At 41.3% G+C, this 19,560-nt stretch overlaps 1 protein-coding gene across 3 annotated transcripts in view; it reads left to right on the forward strand.

Moving 5' to 3' along the window:
• Window positions 1–19,560, forward strand: part of LOC144672973 (rab GTPase-activating protein 1-like) — a 442,218-nt gene that overhangs the window by 123,222 nt on the left and 299,436 nt on the right. For all 3 annotated transcript variants that reach the window (XM_078534975.1, XM_078534977.1, XM_078534976.1), the window contains exon 11: window positions 2,554–2,722. In XM_078534975.1, the coding sequence (XP_078391101.1) occupies window positions 2,554–2,722 (169 nt within the window). The remainder of the gene's footprint in view (window positions 1–2,553; window positions 2,723–19,560) is intronic.

The following is a 19,560-nucleotide window of genomic DNA, read 5'->3' on the forward strand; positions in this document are numbered from 1 at the left end:
GAGGTCATGTGAGTTTTGTAATTTCTGCATAGGCTCAGAGCTATTTGAATAACTATGGATCGAGTGCCATAAATGGATATACTAAGATGAAAAGTGCAATTTACACCTATTATTTGTGGTTTATCCAAAGCTCAAAATCTATAGACTCCTAGACCCACTGTCTTCGAGCTTGATATTTAACAGAGCTGCAGAAACCAGTTAACCACAAAAGCTGTGAATAGCCATGGACCATCTCCCATTGTGTAGAAATGGCTTCGGACTTCCAAACCATTCTGGGTGGACAATACCAGTTCACTGAAACTGTCTTCCAATAACAAACCTATTATCCCAAGAACCAGAGAGAAACCCAGTTACTGGATACAGAACACCAGCTGCAGGACTTAAGGGGCAGAAAAAGGCAGTAGATCCATGCTTTCTTAAACCTGGAGACTGGTACATCTTAAATGTCTTCCAGCCTGGTTTCTATACCAAGCTAACCTGTACAGAAACTTGACCTGCCAAGTAACCAACTTTGTGACCTGCTGGAAAAGCCATTTCTTCAATGGAATCCTACAGCAACACTTGATATATGACCCCAGTTACTGAACCCACCTAGACTACTTTTTCAGAGTGAAACGTCTCTCTCAACAGGACCACAACAACTGCTTTTTCTGCAATGAGCCAAACATGAACTATGAAATATTATTTTGTCTGCAACTTGAAAAAGTGCGCGACCCCCTTGAACTGTATTTTTATTGAGTGTGTGTGTTTGAGAGTGATTGAAGTAGTGTTTAGGCTTTTAGGGTGAATGCGCAAATAAATAACCCTCTTCATTTAAACCCGTGAAAGCCTGCTGTTGGTTATTAAAGAAATGAGCATCCACTTCGGGGTTGAGAAACATACACCTTCCTTTCCAAAAACAAACTGATTATGGACAGTAAGGAGAGGATACAAGGATTTCAATGCTCTCTCGTCCCTGTCCGTAACAAAGGGGAGGTCTGTGATAGGACAGAAGACAGGAGACATTAAAAGACTAAAAAATTAATGGAAATAGTCAAAGGGTATGTTAATAGATTAAGCAAAGAAGCAAAAGATTGGTCTAAAGGAGGTATAAATGATAGAATATTAAACAGCTGCCATCCAAAATCAGATGTGAAAAAAGCAAAATTAAGACTGAAACCTGCAAAGAAAATGAGTCAAAATGGGTGAGGGGGTGGGGTTGTGGTGCGGGGTGGGTTTGAGCAGGGATTGTAGTCTGAAATTGTTGAGTAAATACCTAATGGAAAGATGTACTGTTCCCTGAGCTTTCATTCAGTCTCACTGGAACAGAGCAGTAGGCTGAGAACAAAGAAGTCTGCATGAGTGCAAGGTGGAGAATTAAAATGACAGGCTACCAGAAGCTTGGGGTTATGCTTGCAGGCTGAGTAGAGGTCTTCCATAAAATGGTCACCTCAATTTAGAGGAAACCGCATTGTGAGCAGTAAATACAGTATACTAAATTGAAAGAAGTACATTTAAATCGCTACTTCGCCTGGAAGGCTTTGGATGCTAAGAGAGGAGGTAAAAGGACATGCATGACATCTGCGCTTACATGGAAAGGTGCTGTAGGAAGGGAGTGATAGGGAAGTGGACTAGAGTATTGCGGAGGGAATGATCTCTTCATAATGCTGGGGAGGGGAGGATGTGTTTGGCGGTGACATCACACGAACTGGCTATTTCCATTATAAATGGATACATGGCCTTTGATTGTATAGTCAGGTGGACAGTAATGTAAAGCAAATGCCTCCGGGCGAGCAAATTGTGCATCTGTTTATAATAGAGTATATATCTTTAACATGAACATTATAATGAGGCTGTGATGTGTCAGATCTGTGGCATCATATGGTTAATATGGATTAATTAAATCCTATTTGTCCCTGCTTTCAAGTGTTTAATGCAAATCATAGATTCCAATATGGGTCCAAATCAAAAATCAAGAAATATGTTTGAAGTATAATCACTGTTGCAATATAGGGAATATGGCAGTCAAATTACCCATAGTAAGTTCCTACAAATGTGTTAATGACCAGATAATGTTTTAGTGATATTGGTTCTATTGTGATTTAATGGAATATGTCTTTGCTATGAGGATACCTTCCAAACCCACGACTGCTAAAGGACAGCAGATACGTGGGAACACCATCACCTGCAAATCCCCCTCCAAGCCACTCACCATCCTGACTTGGAAATATATCGTTGTTCCTTCACTGTCGCAGGAACTGGTCAAAATCCTGGAACCTCTTCCCTAACACCATGTGGGTGTACCTACACCACAGGGACTGCAGCGGTTCGAGAAGGCAGCTCACCACCACCTTCTCAAGAGCAATTAGGGGTGGGCAACAAAAGTGTTGGCCGAGCCAGCGATGTCCACATCCCATGAAAGAATTTTTAAAAATCATGGCAGTTGGGTTCTGGTATTTTCAGCGTCAAAATCTACTTCCTGCCTTGAATTACTGTAATTATTGCATCATTTTCCTGGCCTCAAAAGAGGTTAATTTTGTTCCAAGGGCTGAAGAGTTTTTTTTTCTTTTGCAGTCAGAAAGCAAAGACCATGCGGGTGTTGGTGATACAATGTATGAAGTGGTGTCTCTGCAGAAGCAGTCTGAGAGAGATGGAACTGCTCCTGCTGCAACTGGCTTTATGCTGTACCATGGGAGGCAGGCCAGCGTAACTCTTTCCCCTCAGGATGAAAAGGAAGAAGAAGGTATGTAACAAGGTTTAACAGAATACACTGTTCTTGAATAGAGCTGTGGGTAAAAACAGCATTGTTATACAAGACTTTGAACGTATGCATGTTTGCCATGTATACTTTCATGTGGCTGCCTCCAGAGACTATTGAAAGGAAAGACCCATGCCCTCTTACCCAGAATAAAACTAGCTGAAAAAAAATCTGAATAGTTTCATTCTGGATATCATCATTTACTGAGAGTAGTGTTGTCCAATATTTTAGCCATTAGTCACGTGGATAATTCCTTTTCTAATCAGTAAATACATAAATAAGTAATAGACACTATTGATGCTTGTATGATCTCAATACTTGTATTTGCATGGTATGTGCATGCAAACTTTCACCTGTTTATGCGTTTGTTGATAAATTGGTGAGATTAAAAGTGGAGCAGTTTTTTTTGGCTGTTGGTGCTTTACTTCCTTGATTACCGACTTGTATCAGAAGTTTGTTAAGTAAATATACGTGTGTGATGTGCACAGCCTGCATTGTGTGTCAGGCAGTTTCTACTGAAATTATTGCAAGTGGCTAAAATGCTGCCACCCTAGCCACACCTGTGACTAGTCAGCAATTTCTATTGGATGATAATTTAAAGTTAATGGACATATGCCTTCTCTCACTGGTTAAGCTGTAGGCAAGCATGACCAAATGTTTGGCAATCCAAACATTTCCATAAATAAGTGCATAAAAGTGCACCAAAACACATTTGCACTTGTTTATGATAACTAACTAGAATGACCAAATATATTTGATTACTACATTTGCTTGTATTTCGGGTTAAACAGTGACTTTGGCTCTGTATGGTCAAAGTAGGATGTCTGTGCTGACCACCATTGGTACAAATTCACAGTGCCTCTTTCCCAGCTTTTCCTGTAGCCCTGTTGATTTTAGGGGAATAGTGTGAGGTGCTGCTTGTCTGAATAGATGATACATTAATATATATTTATGTTGTGTAAAAGCAAAATACTGCAGATGCTGGAAATCTGAAACAAAAACAAAAATTGCTGGAAAAGCTCAGCATGTCTGACAGCATCTGTGGAGAGGAAGACAGAGTTAACGTTTCGAGTCCTTATGACTCTTCTTCAGAACTTTCTTTTTATATATACTTTTTTCTTTTCCCACCTATTTCTATTATTTTAAAAATTTATTTCCATCCATTGTTTTATCTCCACCTTTTAGCCTATTTCGATCCCCTCGCCCTACGCCACCCCCACAGGGCCATCTGTCACTTGCTCATCCTGCTTTCTACCCTTAATGTCACCATTAGCACATCCTTTAGTTAATATCACCACCATCAGCACCCCTTTGACCTTTTGTTTATGACATCTTTGGCAATCTCTCCTTTGCCTTCACCTATCACTGGCCCTCTGTCCAGCTCCACCTGTCCCAACCCCCTTAAACAGCTTGTATTTCACCTCATTTGTATTTCTCTTTAGTTCTGATGAGGAATCATACGGACTTGAAACGTTAACTCTGCCTTCCTCTCCACAGATGCTGTCGGACCTGCTGAGTTTTTCCAGCAATTTTTGTTTTTATTTATCTTGTGTGCTTGATGATTCTAAAAAACGTATGGATGAAATATATATTTCCACTATTCTTGATCTTTCACATGTATGGTGATCATAACATGAATGTTCATAGAATCATATAGCAAAGGAGGAGGCAGTTTAGCCCATTGCCACTTTAAAGACCTGGTGCCCAAGATGAAATTGTTAAGATGATGTATTTTGATTAGTGGAATTGTTCAGCTTTGTTAATAACCTCATCACACGAGTAAACAATTTAATGTGAACATGCGCACCTGGATCTTTTTCTTTCTCCATGCCTGCTAAGGAGCGCCCTTTGATTGTGTGCAGTGTTGTGAACTCTACTTTGTGCCTAACTGATTTGCCATTTGCCAAACCCACTGGCTGCCTTGTCTAACTGATGGCCAGCACATGACAATTTTATTTGATTTCTCTCTTGCTTTTATCTTTCGGGCTTGATTTCTGTTGTTTAGTTTGGTTCGCAAACCATTTAAATTTTTTTTTATTCATTCATGGGATGTGGGCATCACTGGCTAGGCAAGCATTTATTGCCTTGTTCAGAAGGCATTTAAGAGTCAACCAGAGTCACCAGACCAGGTAAGGACATTAGTGAACCAGATGGGTTTTTACAACAATCGACAATGCTTTCATTTTTTTAATTCCAGATTTTTATTGAATTCAAATCCCACCATCTACCATGGCAGGATTCGAACCTGTGTCCCCAGAGCATTACCCTGGGTCTCTGGGTCCAGCAACAATACCATTATGCCATTGCCTCCCCCTGAATTGGCCAACTCATCCCTGACTTTTAATAGTGTGACCTGCCTACAATAAGAGGCACCAAATGGAGTTTCTGTGGGATTTGGCAGAAGTAACTAGTTCATCTCAATTTAGCATAAGACAGGTGACTGCTAAATCCCTCACAATTTGTAAGAAACATTGGGGGCTTAGCCTGTCGCACAAACCAGTGCAGAAATTGTGATGTGACTGACTTATACTGTACCATTATGTGCACCATTCCGTTACTTAGTGAGACTTTTGCAATTTGCCAAAACAGTTGAGTAGCTAATTATTGTAGCACTGCGCACCACCACCCCCCACCCCGTTAAATTCAGTGACGATTGAATTTGTGGAATTAACATAATTGTAATCATCACAGTCACTCAGACCATTACAGAGTGGTGCCAGAGGGCTTGGCATCAACGAAGTGTTCAATTGCTCAGCATGTTTTCAGAGGGTAGGACTTCCTCTTGACAAACTTCAAACCATAATGATGTGTTTTGACAGGCAGGTAGGTTCTGATTTCCTCCGACTGATATTTTTACATTAGTAATTCTTGACTTTGTATGCTAAGCTTGGATTGCAGCTGGTAAAGAAACATAGGTTCATTCGCAGTTCAGGTGACAGCTCTATGCATTCAGGTTCCTTAACACTAATTTATACTTTCTCAGTATCAACTCATTGTGTGGTGGGGCTTAATTCGATCATTCTTTCAATGCACACATGTGGCCTACCCCACATTATATGATTGGAACCATTGCTCCTAAGCATGTTCCTGATATTCCCTCCCATTACCTTGGATGGATATCAAATATTGGCTGCGCAGCTCCTGATCCAATGATTTACTCATTGTGGCATATTCCACTTCTCTTTCCAACAAATTATGGTGTGTATTCACCACTGAAGGATTGGGGAGTAACATTGGTCTAACTTCATCACCAGTATGGCCAGCGCAGCAGATCCTGGATCTATATTGCAAACCATTCCAATCTGTACGAAACTGGGTAAATATACTTGTTCCTAATTGCCAAAGTAATCAAAAATGAAAGTAGACACAGAGTTGTTTTGCATTACTTCATATTTGACAGTATCTGTGATAATCACATGATTCAGCTTTGAGGATTACAAGTAGTGTCTTCTTGGTATTACTAACAACTTGAAGGCTGTAAGCAGGTACAAAAAACAATCCAAAAGACAATGGAATATTGGCCTTTATCTCAGGGTGAAACGCAAGGGGAAAAAAATTATGCTTAGTTCTAAAGAACCTTGGTCAGACTATCTGGAGTGCAATGTTCCGTTTTGGGCATCTCACCTCAGAATATACTGAATTGGTCTTGGAGCAGGCACAATGCAGATTCACCAGAGTTTAAGGGGTTCAATTTTGAGGACAGATTACTTAAACTTGGCTTGTATTCCCTTGAGTTTAGGGCGATATGACCTAGGAGTTTAAAACGATAAAGGGATTTGATAGGGTCCAAAAGCTGTTTTCCCTGATGCAGGAATCCAGAATGAGGATCAGAGCCAAACCATTCAGGGGTGAAATCAGGAGGCACTTTTTCACACATACATACTAATGAATCTGGAACTCTCCAGCCCAACCCAATTGGACTTGGATGGTGGTGTCAGTCAAGTTTTGAAAACTGACATGGATGGATCTTTTTATTAGCTATGGATATCAATGGATATGGAGCAAAGACTGGTAAATGGCATTGAGGGATGATCCTGTTCCTATAGGAATAGAGTCAAGTAGTAAGTCCAAGGTTAACTTTACAATTTGTATTTGCCCTATTATGAGCAGTGTCCAGTATTTGGGCCAAAGCCTGTGATGTGAGCATAAATTATACAACCTCTGCCTTTGCAGTAGGTTGGTTGTGGTAATGTCCTACCTTCCTGCAGGATGCTTGGGGATGTCTGTAGTTTGTCACTGTCATCTCCCGTCTAGCTTGAATAACTTTCTGTACAGAAGTTATTTCTGTGTATGGTTACATTTGCTACATTCAGCTGGTGCCATGCAGTTTATAAGCTATACTTTAAATTTTCCAAACCTCCCAACTTCCACTCTCAATAGTTTCATGGTTTTTGAGTCTTTTAAAGAATAAAATCTTTATTACCTTTCGAGGATTAATGATACTATTTGAGAAAGGAACATGGGCGTTCTCCTGGTATCCTGGTCGTTATTTATTCTTCAACCAGTATCACTGAAACAGATTATCGGGTCTTTGTCACATTGGTATTGTGGGCCCTCGCTGTGCTCAAATAGGCTGCTGAATTTCCTTATAACAATGACTACTTTTCTAAAGTGCATCATTGGCTGCAAATTTCTTGGGGTGTCTTGAGATTATAAAAGGTGTTCTAGAAATATAAGATCCTTCCTTCCTAAACCTTTTCAAAATCTTTTCAGTTGCTGTGTGCACCTTAATTACTTCAAAATATCACCAAGGAAAAGCCGTTTGAATAGACACATCCATTATTGGCGAAGACCAATTTCCTCATGCGGATCAATCTTTAAAATGTCTTTCAGCTAGGCAGGCATATGTAAGAAAGTATTATTGTTTAATTTTAATCGGTTTGACAGTTCTATTTGCTGTTCTGTACTTGAATCACAATGACAGAGACAATCTTCCTTATCTTGGGGCTTCTCAAGGTTCTTTCTAGCCTGTTATTTTTAACACGTTAATTAAATGGTCATTCTGGTATGAGGCAGTAATTGGAATCATCCGGTGTTATGATGAGACCTCAGTGCGACAAGGATATCCCAGCATACAAGGATTTCATTGTGCATGCTCTTGTTCCCTGTTCAATTATGCATTGCCTTCGGTTTATCTTGATTAAAATCTGTCTGCCATTCCTTCGCCCATCTGTTGAATTAGTCCACATGTTTTTGAATGCTGATTTAGATTCCTTACCTGGCCAGATTACTTGGTATCATCAGCTCATTATATAAAAAAAAGCATTCCCCTGTGGAATTGTGCTGTATCCTATACCCTGGACAGAGCTATTTTTATCTAGCGTAATGAATCAGCATCAGGATATCATTGCTGGTCAATGTCCTCTTGTTGAGCTATTTACATTAATTTGGAGAATAAGACCTGAAGTGAAGAAAACCCAAGCATTTGGGTGGCAGCCATTTCTAAGGGTGTGACAGGGAAAGCTAATGACAAGTTTAAGGTTAGGTACTGAATCATATATAGTATTAAATGGGTCAGGTAGGTTAAAACCAGAATATTAACTGAAGGCATGTTAATAGGACAAGAGGAAATAAATTAATAAGTAAATTGATAAGTTTCTTCACGCGCGCAAATACGTGCCTGGAATAGTCAGAAAAGGAGTGGAATCAGGTATACTAGAGAAGCTCCATAGGTAGTTGGAAGATGGGTTGGTTGAGATGGAGTTACAGAGGAGTGAAATTCAATAATCAAAAGTATTTTTTTATTCTTGGCCTTTTAAGTGTTTTTATAAAATCTAAGGATTTTGTATGCCCCTCTGATTTTTTGGTTTCTCAAAGGGGTCTAAACCATGCTGAAAATTAAACAATACAATGGCCTTCCTTAGCCGCACCACATTCTGCGACTTCTTAAAAGTTATAACCTGCTGCCTTACTCGTTGTGAGGATCAAATTCATTCTGTTCTGAGATTCCTTGCTAGTGTTGGTCTTGTGATCGCAAAAAGCCTTATTCTTAATCTCGAGAGCATAGTTGTTCGGCAAAGCAATTTACAAACAATTGTAATTTTTCTTGCCATTACTCATCCTCCTTGAAATGCAGTGCATAATCAGTTACATGGAAATTCAAGCAGCAAGAACACGCTGCCTCTGCTGCAGGCTGGAGCGGTTGGAATGTAATCAGTACGCTGTAACCACTGGTGTATAACTACAGCTTCACCTGCAATTCTTCAAAAAGGCAATTGTGTTCAAAACTAGCTTTTCCCACTCTCCACAGCCTTGCACCCTATTCCCCTGCTAATTTGCAGTGCTGTCTTTTCCCATTATTGTTGATGGGGCAGTTGAATTTTCTTCCTGCAAACCAAGAGCATTGAGAATTCCAGTGACAACAGGCAGCACATCTCCAAGTACTATTGTAACCCAGTTTGCTGAAACTTCAACTCCAACCTTTTCTTTAGATATCAACTTTCATTTAAGGGCTCCACTGTGTTCAAGGAGGTTATTTCAATGTTCTTCCCACCTTGCACCCACCCTAAATATTGAAGTCATCCGAACACCTGCCTCATCCTAACTCACACCAACTCCCATCGCCTCTGTGTTCGCTGACCTACATTAAGGCTCCTAGTCTGGCAGCACCTAATTTAAAAATTCTCCTTGTGTTTAAACCCCTCTATAGCCTTTCCTCTTCCTGTTATCTCCTCTAGGCCTCCAACCCTCCCAGGTCTCTGCGCTCCTCCAATTCTGACCCCCTGCTCTTATCCGATTTTAATCATTTCACTATTGGTGGTTGTGCCTTCAGCTGCCTAAGCTGAAGAAGACCCTAAACTTTGGAATTCCCTCCCTAACCCTCATTGCCTTCAAACTCTCTCCTCCTTCAAGACGCTCCTTGAAGCCTACCTTTTTGTGGCTCAGTATCAAATTCTATTTACTTTTCCGTGGAGCACCTTGGGACGTTCTGCTATGTTAAAGCTGCAATATAAATCCAACGTTGTTGTTGTTGTTGAAATTGTTATCATGTTTCCCCTTCAAAGGAAAAAAAATACTATCCAAGGTAGAAATTCTCGTTACCTTTAAGTATGACGGCCTCTGCTGATTCCCTGCTACGTCCCAGTCTTACAAGTGCAACAGGATTCCCTGCATTTGATCTTTGTCTTTTGTGTTTTATAAAAGTAGCTTTCTCTGCCCCCTCTAAATTTTTTCCTCCTCCTCTTCTGAAAACTTTGATTCCTGCTGTTTACAGTCCTGTGGCTTCTAGCAGCATCTTTCAGTTCCTCATGTAAATGGATGCTCCTCATGCATGAGCCTAGCCTCAGAATGTCAGGCAACTTGACTGTGTTGGTAGTCCAATTTAAGCCTGATCCTGTGGCACGCTATCTAGGCTGTGGTCAGGAGATGGTGATCAGGAAAGGGACTTGAACAAAACTGTCATGCTCTGCTAACAACATCCCAGTAACTATTAACCTCCTACACACAATAAGGTGTGGCAGGAAACTAAGGGCATGCAGAAATGTGATCGAGTGATTCTGTGAGTTACTTATGATTTTGTTGCTGAGGATGCTATATCTTGAAGAGCCGAATTATGTATTTTTTTTAAAGTTTTTGTGTTTACCCTATCTGTTGAACTGGAGATGTCAGAAGCCACTGAGAAATAGTGCTGCAGTCTCCAGTCAACTACACTACTGAAACAATTAATGGTTTTATAAGGAAGAGAGAAGTTTGTTTGTTTGAGTTATGATGCAGCCTGGCCAAACTAGTCAAGTCGGCGAGCTATTCTACGAATGGGCATTGTACGTCAGAAGTCCAGTCTGAGGTGCACAAAAGCAGCTCCTTGAACTTTAGCAAGTTTAGCATCTTCCATGAATTGATGAATTCTGAGGAAGTCTCTGTGACCCTGCCCCCAGTGGAAGTGACTGCAGGATAAACCACAGTGACCCAGCCGTTGTAGTCCCTTTTACCTTCTACAACTAAACTGAGGATGGGCAAAGTATAGCAATAGAATTGGTGAAGGCTTGTGCTGCATGTTTGTTGCTGCACTTTTGCTGAAGGTGTTAAATACTGTCTTTTAAAAAATGTTAGGCGGGTTGGGGGGTGGTAGTGTCGAGTGTTAAAGTTAACACTGTGTGGATTGAGCAATTCTACCAATTACATTAGAAGCTGATAAACGTGAAACCCAGATCCAGTTTTTCTCTCTTGAGCCCATGCTATTTTTTCGCTGGCATTGCTGGAAATGCAGTCTACAGCTCTTCAATGCTCAAAAACCTTTTAAGTTCATTTCAACAGGCATTCAAGTATGCAAGGGAGCTAAAGTGCATGAACTTGACTTTTTTGCCATGCAGTCATCATGAATTCCAGTGATCACTGGCAGTGACTGAAGTAGCTGGTGCTCATTAACCGCAGCTATTGAATACACATTGGGGTTTGACGTTCCTTAACCATATTTTCAGCTCAGTCGTGAAGCTACAGGAACAAATGTAAATACTTTGAGGCTCACGTCAACACTGAAGTAAAGAACGTACTTTTTCTTTTGCAGTGGAAGCTTGTGATGGAAAACATGACCCCTGTAATTGATACCATTTTCCATTGGGATCCTGAACATGCTTACACACATCAGTTTTCCTATACATTTGGGACTGTTCCCTGGAGTTCTTGAGCACATCGTGGAAGGCAGTTTCCAAAGCCTTTCTGCAAAGGCAGTGAACAGGTGGCAACCCCAAGTGATACGGAGCATCCCATCTGTTGAGTCTACAAACAGACAAAGTATCCCTATGACGTGCACAGCGCAGGCGATCCATCCCTTCCTGAAAAGCAAATTCTCATCTGCGTGAATTCCTTTTGGATTGCTACTGTTGATGCTGGCACAAGCTGGCAATTTTCTGTGAGGATGTCCTCTGTTATGTCGTGCAATGTTGGAAGTCTTGGATTCACTATTTCCTTGTGACTGGAAGAAAGGAAAGCACATCACTGACTGGAGTTGGCACAATGCAAACTTGCTGATGAGGACTATTGCACTGAAGGTGGACACAATGAACTGCACGAGGTTCTGTCAGTCTATAGCAGCACCTTTGCATTACTATCATATGTCCTTGTGTCATGGAAATGTATGACATACCTTTAGTGTTCATCTTCTTATCCAGGTAAAAAGTGGGGAAGCAGAAACACAGAAGCATCATTGTATTAAAAATAAATATTATTTAGCAGGTTAACGAGTGATTCGTTTATAATATTAAAAGTTCTCAGTTCAATGATTTTATTTTGCACAGGCCAATATAATTTTTGTATTTTACACAAAGCTAACAGCGAAAACTATATAATTCCAAATCTCATTATCAGCTTGTAGTTCAGCAGAGAGAAGCAACTTTTAAAACCCTGAAATGATCATTTTTAAACCCAATAAACATAGTCAAAATTGGCCTGAATTTTGCAAACGTGAACACAGAAATGAGCCAATTGGAAATGGAAAACCCTACCCAAAATTTTCATCAAGTAAATGTATCAAGATATACAGCAAAGAAAATACAAAAATGACAGGCAGTGAAAGGCCAGCTGGCTCATGAAGGCTGCCCGCCCATGATAGCCAGATCATCGTGACGAAATACTTCTTCCTTCCCCCCCATCTCCCTCACTGTCCCCCTCCTTCCTCACATCCCATTTCTTCAATACGGTACCTCTGCTCCTCCCCTCTTGTCATCCCCTCCCCTCATACCCCCTCACTCTGGGAAACCCCACAGCCAAAGAGAGATGTGAAGGGCTGAACCCATTAGGTAAGTGCCTTTGCAGCACTGCTAGTGGGCCAGGAGGAGCATCTCCATCCAGCATCTCAAGTTAATCTTTAAACTGCACTGCCATCTTTTATACTCCCTCCTCCCGTGCGTGTGTATGATTTGTCCATTTGACCTCCCCACCCCTGCGCCAGTTGTCTGTTTTGACCTCCTGGCCCTGCTTCAGTGACCATCTCCCATTCCCAATGACTGATCGCTGTCTGTGGCTTGGAGTCGCAAGCCTTGCGATCCGGCAACCTAAAGTCTGGCTGGCTGTGACTAGTAAGCAGAGGATTTTTTAAAAATTGTGTTTTCCAGCTGTCAAATCCCACTCCCGTTACCTCCCCACCTCCCTATTATTATCAGGGTCATTGTTGATTGAATCTTTGACATTGAGCTCTAACATTGACTGCTGCAGGAAGCTGGAGAAAGATAGATGAAAAACAGATGCACCCAAAAAGACAATTAAGAAAAGGACAGGTGAGACTAGAGTTAGGAGCCATAGACAAATAACATTTAGACATTTTCTTTCCATTAATAAGACAAATGTGGCCCAGTATAAGCATGAGATTGGTCGATAATGCAGCTTTGAAAATTTGAATAAAATTGAACTAAGGCAACACTAAAAGTTGTTGTGTTAAGTTGGAAAGCTGAGATGAAAGCTGATCAGGATAGTGATTTCCACTGGTAAATTGCCTTGTTCTGGAAGATGAATTGGTTAACAACTGATTTCCTCGCATATTAATGTTAAAAATGGTATTTCCATTGATTTCTTACCAAAAATCAGCCTTGGACATTTACATTGCATTACATAAGACATACAGCGCAGAAACAGGTTATTCAGCCCAACCAGTCCATGTCGGTGTTTATGCTGCACTTGAGACTCCTCCCCTCCTTCCTTATCTAAACCTATCATCGTAATCCTCTATTCCTTTCTCCCTCATATGCTTGTCAAGCTTTCCCCTAAATACATCTATATTATTCAACCACTCCCTGCGGTCGCGAGTTCCACATTCTCCCCACTCTCTGAGTAAAGAAGTTTTTTTCTGAATTCTCTATTGCATTTCTTGACAACTGTCTTATATTGATGGCCTCTAGTTCTGCTCTTCCCCACAAGAAAAAACATTCTCTCTGTATCCACTCGATCAAAACCTTTCATCAGCCGCTTTTTTTCAAAATCAAAAAATGACCCAACCTGTCAATCCTTTCCTGCTATGTATACCCATGCATTTCTGGGATCATCCTTGTAAATCTTCTCTGCGCCCTCTCAAGTCTCTCTGTATCCTTTTGGTGACTCGTATTGTGGTCTAACCAGGTTTAGCATAATTCCCTACTTTGCAACCTGTCCCTCTAAAAATAGAAAAAAACACTTCATGGTGCAACTTTTAATGATTGGTGTATGTACTCAGAAATCCCCTTGCTCCTTCCAAATAATAAGTGACCTCCCTATTCTTCCTATCAAAATGGACTATGACACATTTATCTGGATTGAACTTGATTCACCAATTATTTGCCCATTCTGCAAGTTTATTAATATTCTCCTATAATTTGTTGTAGCCTTCCTCAGTATTGACTAGCCCACCCCCCCAATTTGGTGTCACCCTCAAATTTAGCAATTGTATTTTTGATTCCAAAGTCCAAATTGTTAATGTAAATTGTGAACAGCAGTGATCCCAGCACTGATCCTTGTGGAACTCCACTTCCCACCTTCTGCCACTCTGAATAACAACCCTTTACTCCCGCTCTCTGCTTTCTTGAAGCCAACGAGCAATCTATGCTGTCACATGTCCCTGACTCTACATTCTCTGACCTTATTCATTAGTCTATTCTGGGGCACCTAATCAAAGGTCTTTTGAAAATCCAGATAAATTACATCTTCTGCATTACCAGTGTCTACTTTCTCTGTTACCTCCTAAAAGAAAGTTCAGTAAGGTTGTTGAATTTCCCTTTTTAAATTTTACCCTTTACGCCCTGATTTTCTCTGAATTTACCCAGGCTTTTGAGTCTATTTTTTACTCATTGACTTTCTCTCCTTTTTTTGAAAACTCTAAATTTAAAACCTGAGAAAATACACAAAAGGCCTGGCTGTTTGAATTGCTAATAAAAAACGGTGAATAATTTTTCTATAAGTATTATCTGTACTGTCTTTGAACTGAGAAGCCTCCCTTTCATACATTGAAAACAGGTTTTTGCTGCACTTTGTATTCTTTATCATGATTTCTCCACCAATGGCTGAACAAACAAACGTGTACCTTTCGCACTAAGATGAAAGTGAAATACTGCGGATGCTGGAAATCTGAAATAAAAACAGAAAATGCTGGCAAAATTCGGGTCTAGCAGCATCTGGGGAGAGAGCAGCAGCTTTGTTCAGAAACTCTTCTTTCACATCTGCAGGTTGCCTCAAAGCCAGTGAATTACTTTTGTGTTGATATCACATTGCAGTCAATTTTGCATGCAGCAAGGCCTCACAAACAGCAATGAGCTGAATGGCCAGTTCATTTGCTTTTAGTGATGTTGGCTGTGAATGAATGTTGGCATTTAGAGAGAACTCATCACCTTCAGATAATGCCTTGGGACATATGCCTACCTGAGAGGCCAGAAGGGACTTGGGTTTAATGTTTCATCTCTGAAGATGGAACCTCTGACAGTGCAGCAGTCCCTCAGTACTGCACTGGGAGAGTCAGCCTGGCTTATGTGCTGAACCCCAGAATGGGGCATGAATTTAGGACCTTTTGATTCATTGCCACCAAGTCAACATTTGCTCCAGATCCATTGTTCATTCCTCAGCTGTTGTTCTGGAGAAAAGAGCTCCATCCAGTCTGTTCAATCTTTCCAGATAGTTATAACCTTTCAGTTACAGGTGAATAATTTATTGTTGCAGAAATAGACATACTGGCCCAGCTTTTGCAGTCAGTGATGAAGGACTGGCGTTTTCTGTTTACCTTAAAGAAAAAAGCTGCCCACAAAGTTTTAGTGGGCTGCAGAATGCAGACTTCCTTTTCTCCAATGACAGCTTTAATTCAACACCTTCTATGGGGGATCTGTGGCATTTGTAAACAAGGCATGCAGCATGGAGGCTGATCAACCAAGCATGTTGACGAATCCTCACAGATGGCAAAGAAGGATATATAAGTTATATTTAAATCATTGTGCCGAGAGCAAAATGAAGATTGGGGCATGAGCGTGGGGTTAAGGGAGAAACTTTAAACAAATGCAAAATTCCTTTTAAACGTGCAACTTTAAAATTTTCTTCTGAGGGAATGAGATTCCATACTTGTATAATTATTTATTCAGGGCCATGGAGATTATTCTATAATTACAACTCACTATTCTGTTAAAACTCAGTTACTCCTGATTGAATATGTTTTTCATTGGCCTTTAGTGCAATAATAGCAGTTTACGTTTATGCCTTAAGAGTGATTTCTGTGCAGATTCCATTGGTGAAGAAGGCAAGAAAACACCCTGTGAAGGAGCAGGGTATCTCTGACAGCAACCTCCAGATTTCCATGTTGAACTGTGCACGTCAGAAATGTTTTCAGTTTTACAAATAATGCGAGTATTGACAGCTTTGTCGCTATTTCTCCAGGAAATTCTGGCCCATGCTGTACAGCACAAATAGGTTGCAACACATGCATATGAATATATATATTATGAAAGTTTAATGACTCCCAGCTCCTTCTAGCAAACCTTTGACACGACAGCCCTTGTCATTTGTAAACCCATAGTTTAAAGACACCAATCTATTTGCAAATTATTAAACCAGATTCTGTGCCCACATGAACCAAGACCTGGACAACATTGAGGCATGGGCTAATAAGTGGCAAGTAACATTCACACAATGCAAGTGTCAGGCAATGACCATTTCCAACAAGAGAGAATCTAACCATCTCTCCTTGACATTCCACAGCATTACCTTTGTTGAATTTCCACTATCAATATCTTGGGGGTTACCATTTATCAGAAACTGAACTGAACCAGCCATATAAATACAGTGACTAAAAGAGTAGGTCAGAGGCTGGGAATTCTGCAGCAAGTAATTAATCTCTTGACTCCCCAAAGCCTGTCCACCATCTATAAGGTGCAAGTCAAGAGTGTGATTAAATACTTTTCACTTGCCTGCATGAGTGCATCCCCAACAACACTGAAGAAGCTAGACACCATCCAAGACAAAGCAACCCGCTTGATTGGTACCTGATCCACCAACCTAAACATTCACTCCCTTCACCACCAGCGCACAGTGGCAGCAATGTGTACCATCTACAAGATGTACTGCAGGAATTCACCAAGGCTCCTTAGACAGCACCTTCAAAACCCACGCCCTCTACCATCTAGAACATCAAGGGCAACATGGGAACACCACCACCTAGAAGTTCCCCTCCAAGCCACACAACATCCTGACTTGGAACTATATTGCTATTCCTTCATTGTTGCTGGGTCAAAATCCTGGAACTTCCTTCCTAACAGCACTGTGGCTGTAACTATGCCACATGGACTGCGGTGGTTCAAGAAGGCGGCTCACCATCACCTTCTCAAGGGCAATTAGAGATGGGCAGCAAATGCTGGCCTAGCCAGTGATGCCCACATCCTGTGAAAGAAAGGAAAAATTAGAGATACGCTGGCTTTTACAGGATCCAAGAATCTGCGTTTTCCAATTGACATTTTAAAGCTAATTTGGCAATGTAGGTTTTCGTTTCACACCCCTGATGTATTTATCTGACAAAGTGCATGAACTAATTATGTTAATCAGAAGTATTGTTCATAAACTGGATCATCTGGAATAGAGTGCTCAAATCTAATTAACCCTTAATAGAAAGAAGGATTTGCATTTTACAGCATCTCCAGGATGCTCTAACGTGCTTTTTTTGACAGCTATTGAGTTTTTTTAAAAAATGAGCCAGCATGTATTTTGCAAACTCCTCATCCCACTATCATACCTTAGGGATGGCTCACTGGCTTTTGAATGGCGTGACCCTTGCTCCAACAATTTCACTGCTGCAACATTCACTGAAATTGTGTTGCTCCTGCCTACCCCTTTGGGCAAACTGCCATATGTAGCTTTGCCTGATGGAAATTAGCTGATAGCATTGGGCTAGCTCATTAGCCTGCTGTTTCTGTTCCACCTGCCTGCATGCTGCTCCACAGTCTTTCATGTTGGACCAGTTTATTGAACCTCTAACAGTTCGACTTGGCTCACACTTCCTGATTCCCTTCAACAGCTATCTTCAGGGTGACTTTTTGCAACGAACTTGCTATCTTTCCATATGCTTTTTTTGTGTTTGGAGTTACTGCCAGGGTGTTCTGCCTGTGGACATTCTGGCACCTGGACATGGTTTAAGTTGGGGAAACCCCTGCCCCTGAAGAACACTCACCAAGGCTCACTGCAGTGGCCAGGTTAGTTGTGTCTTGGCTTGGCTTTACTTTCTATCCCAACCCTTACTCACTTTGTTCTGTATGATTCTATACAATCAGAGGAGACCAATTGGCCCACCATGCCAGTGCCAGCTCTTTATAAAATTAGTCTCACTCTCTTGCTCTTACACCATGTATTCATTTTCAAGCTCATTCATCATGCATCAGACTTAGGTCTGAATTTGTACTTCTTGCTTCTTGTAAAATGAATAATCTATCTTTATTTTTCCAATGACATAATTTGTCACAAAATACCATGAGTCCGAGCATTTTTACCATTTATAAACCAAGAGCATGCTCACCTCTTGTAGTATTAACAGACTGCAGTTCATACCATGCAAGCCTTTTACTGGCTACTCGATATAAATGTTGTGCTATAGCTATCATAGCACAAAGTCCAAAATGATTAAACCTGAGAGACCAAAAATCTGTTTATCCTAGCCTTAAATGTATTTAACAATAGAGTAGTCACAACCCTCCGGGGTAGAGAATTCCAAAGATACACATCCCTTTTAGTGAAGTAATTTAGGGGGAGGCGATGGCAATAGTGGTATTGTTGCTGGACTAGTTATCCAGAGACCCAAAGTAATGCTCTGGGGACCTGGATTCGAATCCTGTAGAGCAGATGGTGCAATTTGAATTCAATAAAAATCTGGAATTAAAAGTCTAATGATGACCAAGAAACCGTTGTCGATTGTCCTAAAAACCCAAGTGTCCTTTAGGGAAGGGAACCTGCCGTCCTTACCTGGTCTCGCCTACAAGTGACTCCTGAAATGGCCGGGCAAGCCACTCAGTTGTATCAAAATGATGCAAAGTCTCAAAATAGGAATGAAACCAGACAGACCACCTGCCGTCGACCTAAGCACCGGAAACGACTACAGCAAACTGCTGACCCTGCAAAGTCCTCCTTACTAAAAGCTGGGGGCAAGTGCCAAAAGTGGGAGAGCTGTCTCACAGACTAGTCAAGCAGCAGCCTGACATTGTCATCCTCACGGAATCATACCTTACAGACAATGTTGCAGATACCACCATCACCATCCTGGGCATGTCCTCTGTTCCACTGGCAGGACAGGCCCAGCAGAGATAGCGGCACAGTGGTATACAGTCAGGAGGGAGTTGCTCTTGGGAGTCCTCAACATCAATTCCGGACCCCATGAAGTCTCATCAGGTCAAACATGGGCAAAGAAACCTCCCGATTATCACGTACCGCCCTCCCTTAGCTGATAATTCAGTGCTCCTCCATGTTGAACACCACTTGGAGGAAGCACTGAAGGTGGCAAGGGTGCAGATTGTACTTTGGGTGGGGGACTTCAATGTTCATCACCAAGAGTGGCTCAGTAGCACCACTACTGACTGAACTGGCCGAGTCCTAAAGGACATAGCTGTTAGATTGGGTCTGTGGCAGGTGGTGAGGGAACCAGCAAGAGGGAAAAAAAATACTTGACCTTATCCTCACCAACCTGCCTGCCGCAGATGCATCTGTCCATGACAGTGTCGGCAGGAGTGACCATTGCACAGTCATTGTGGAGACAAAGTCCTGCCTTCACATTGGGGATACCCTCCATTGTGTTGTGTGGCACTACCACTGTGCTAAGTGGGATAGATTTTGAACAGATCTAGCAACTCTAAGACTGTGCATCCATGGTGCGCTGTGGGCCATCAGCAGCCGCAGAATTGTACTCA

Source organism: Cetorhinus maximus, unplaced genomic scaffold, assembly GCF_964194155.1.
Source record: "Cetorhinus maximus unplaced genomic scaffold, sCetMax3.hap1.1 HAP1_SCAFFOLD_182, whole genome shotgun sequence".
Taxonomy (NCBI): domain Eukaryota; kingdom Metazoa; phylum Chordata; class Chondrichthyes; order Lamniformes; family Cetorhinidae; genus Cetorhinus; species Cetorhinus maximus.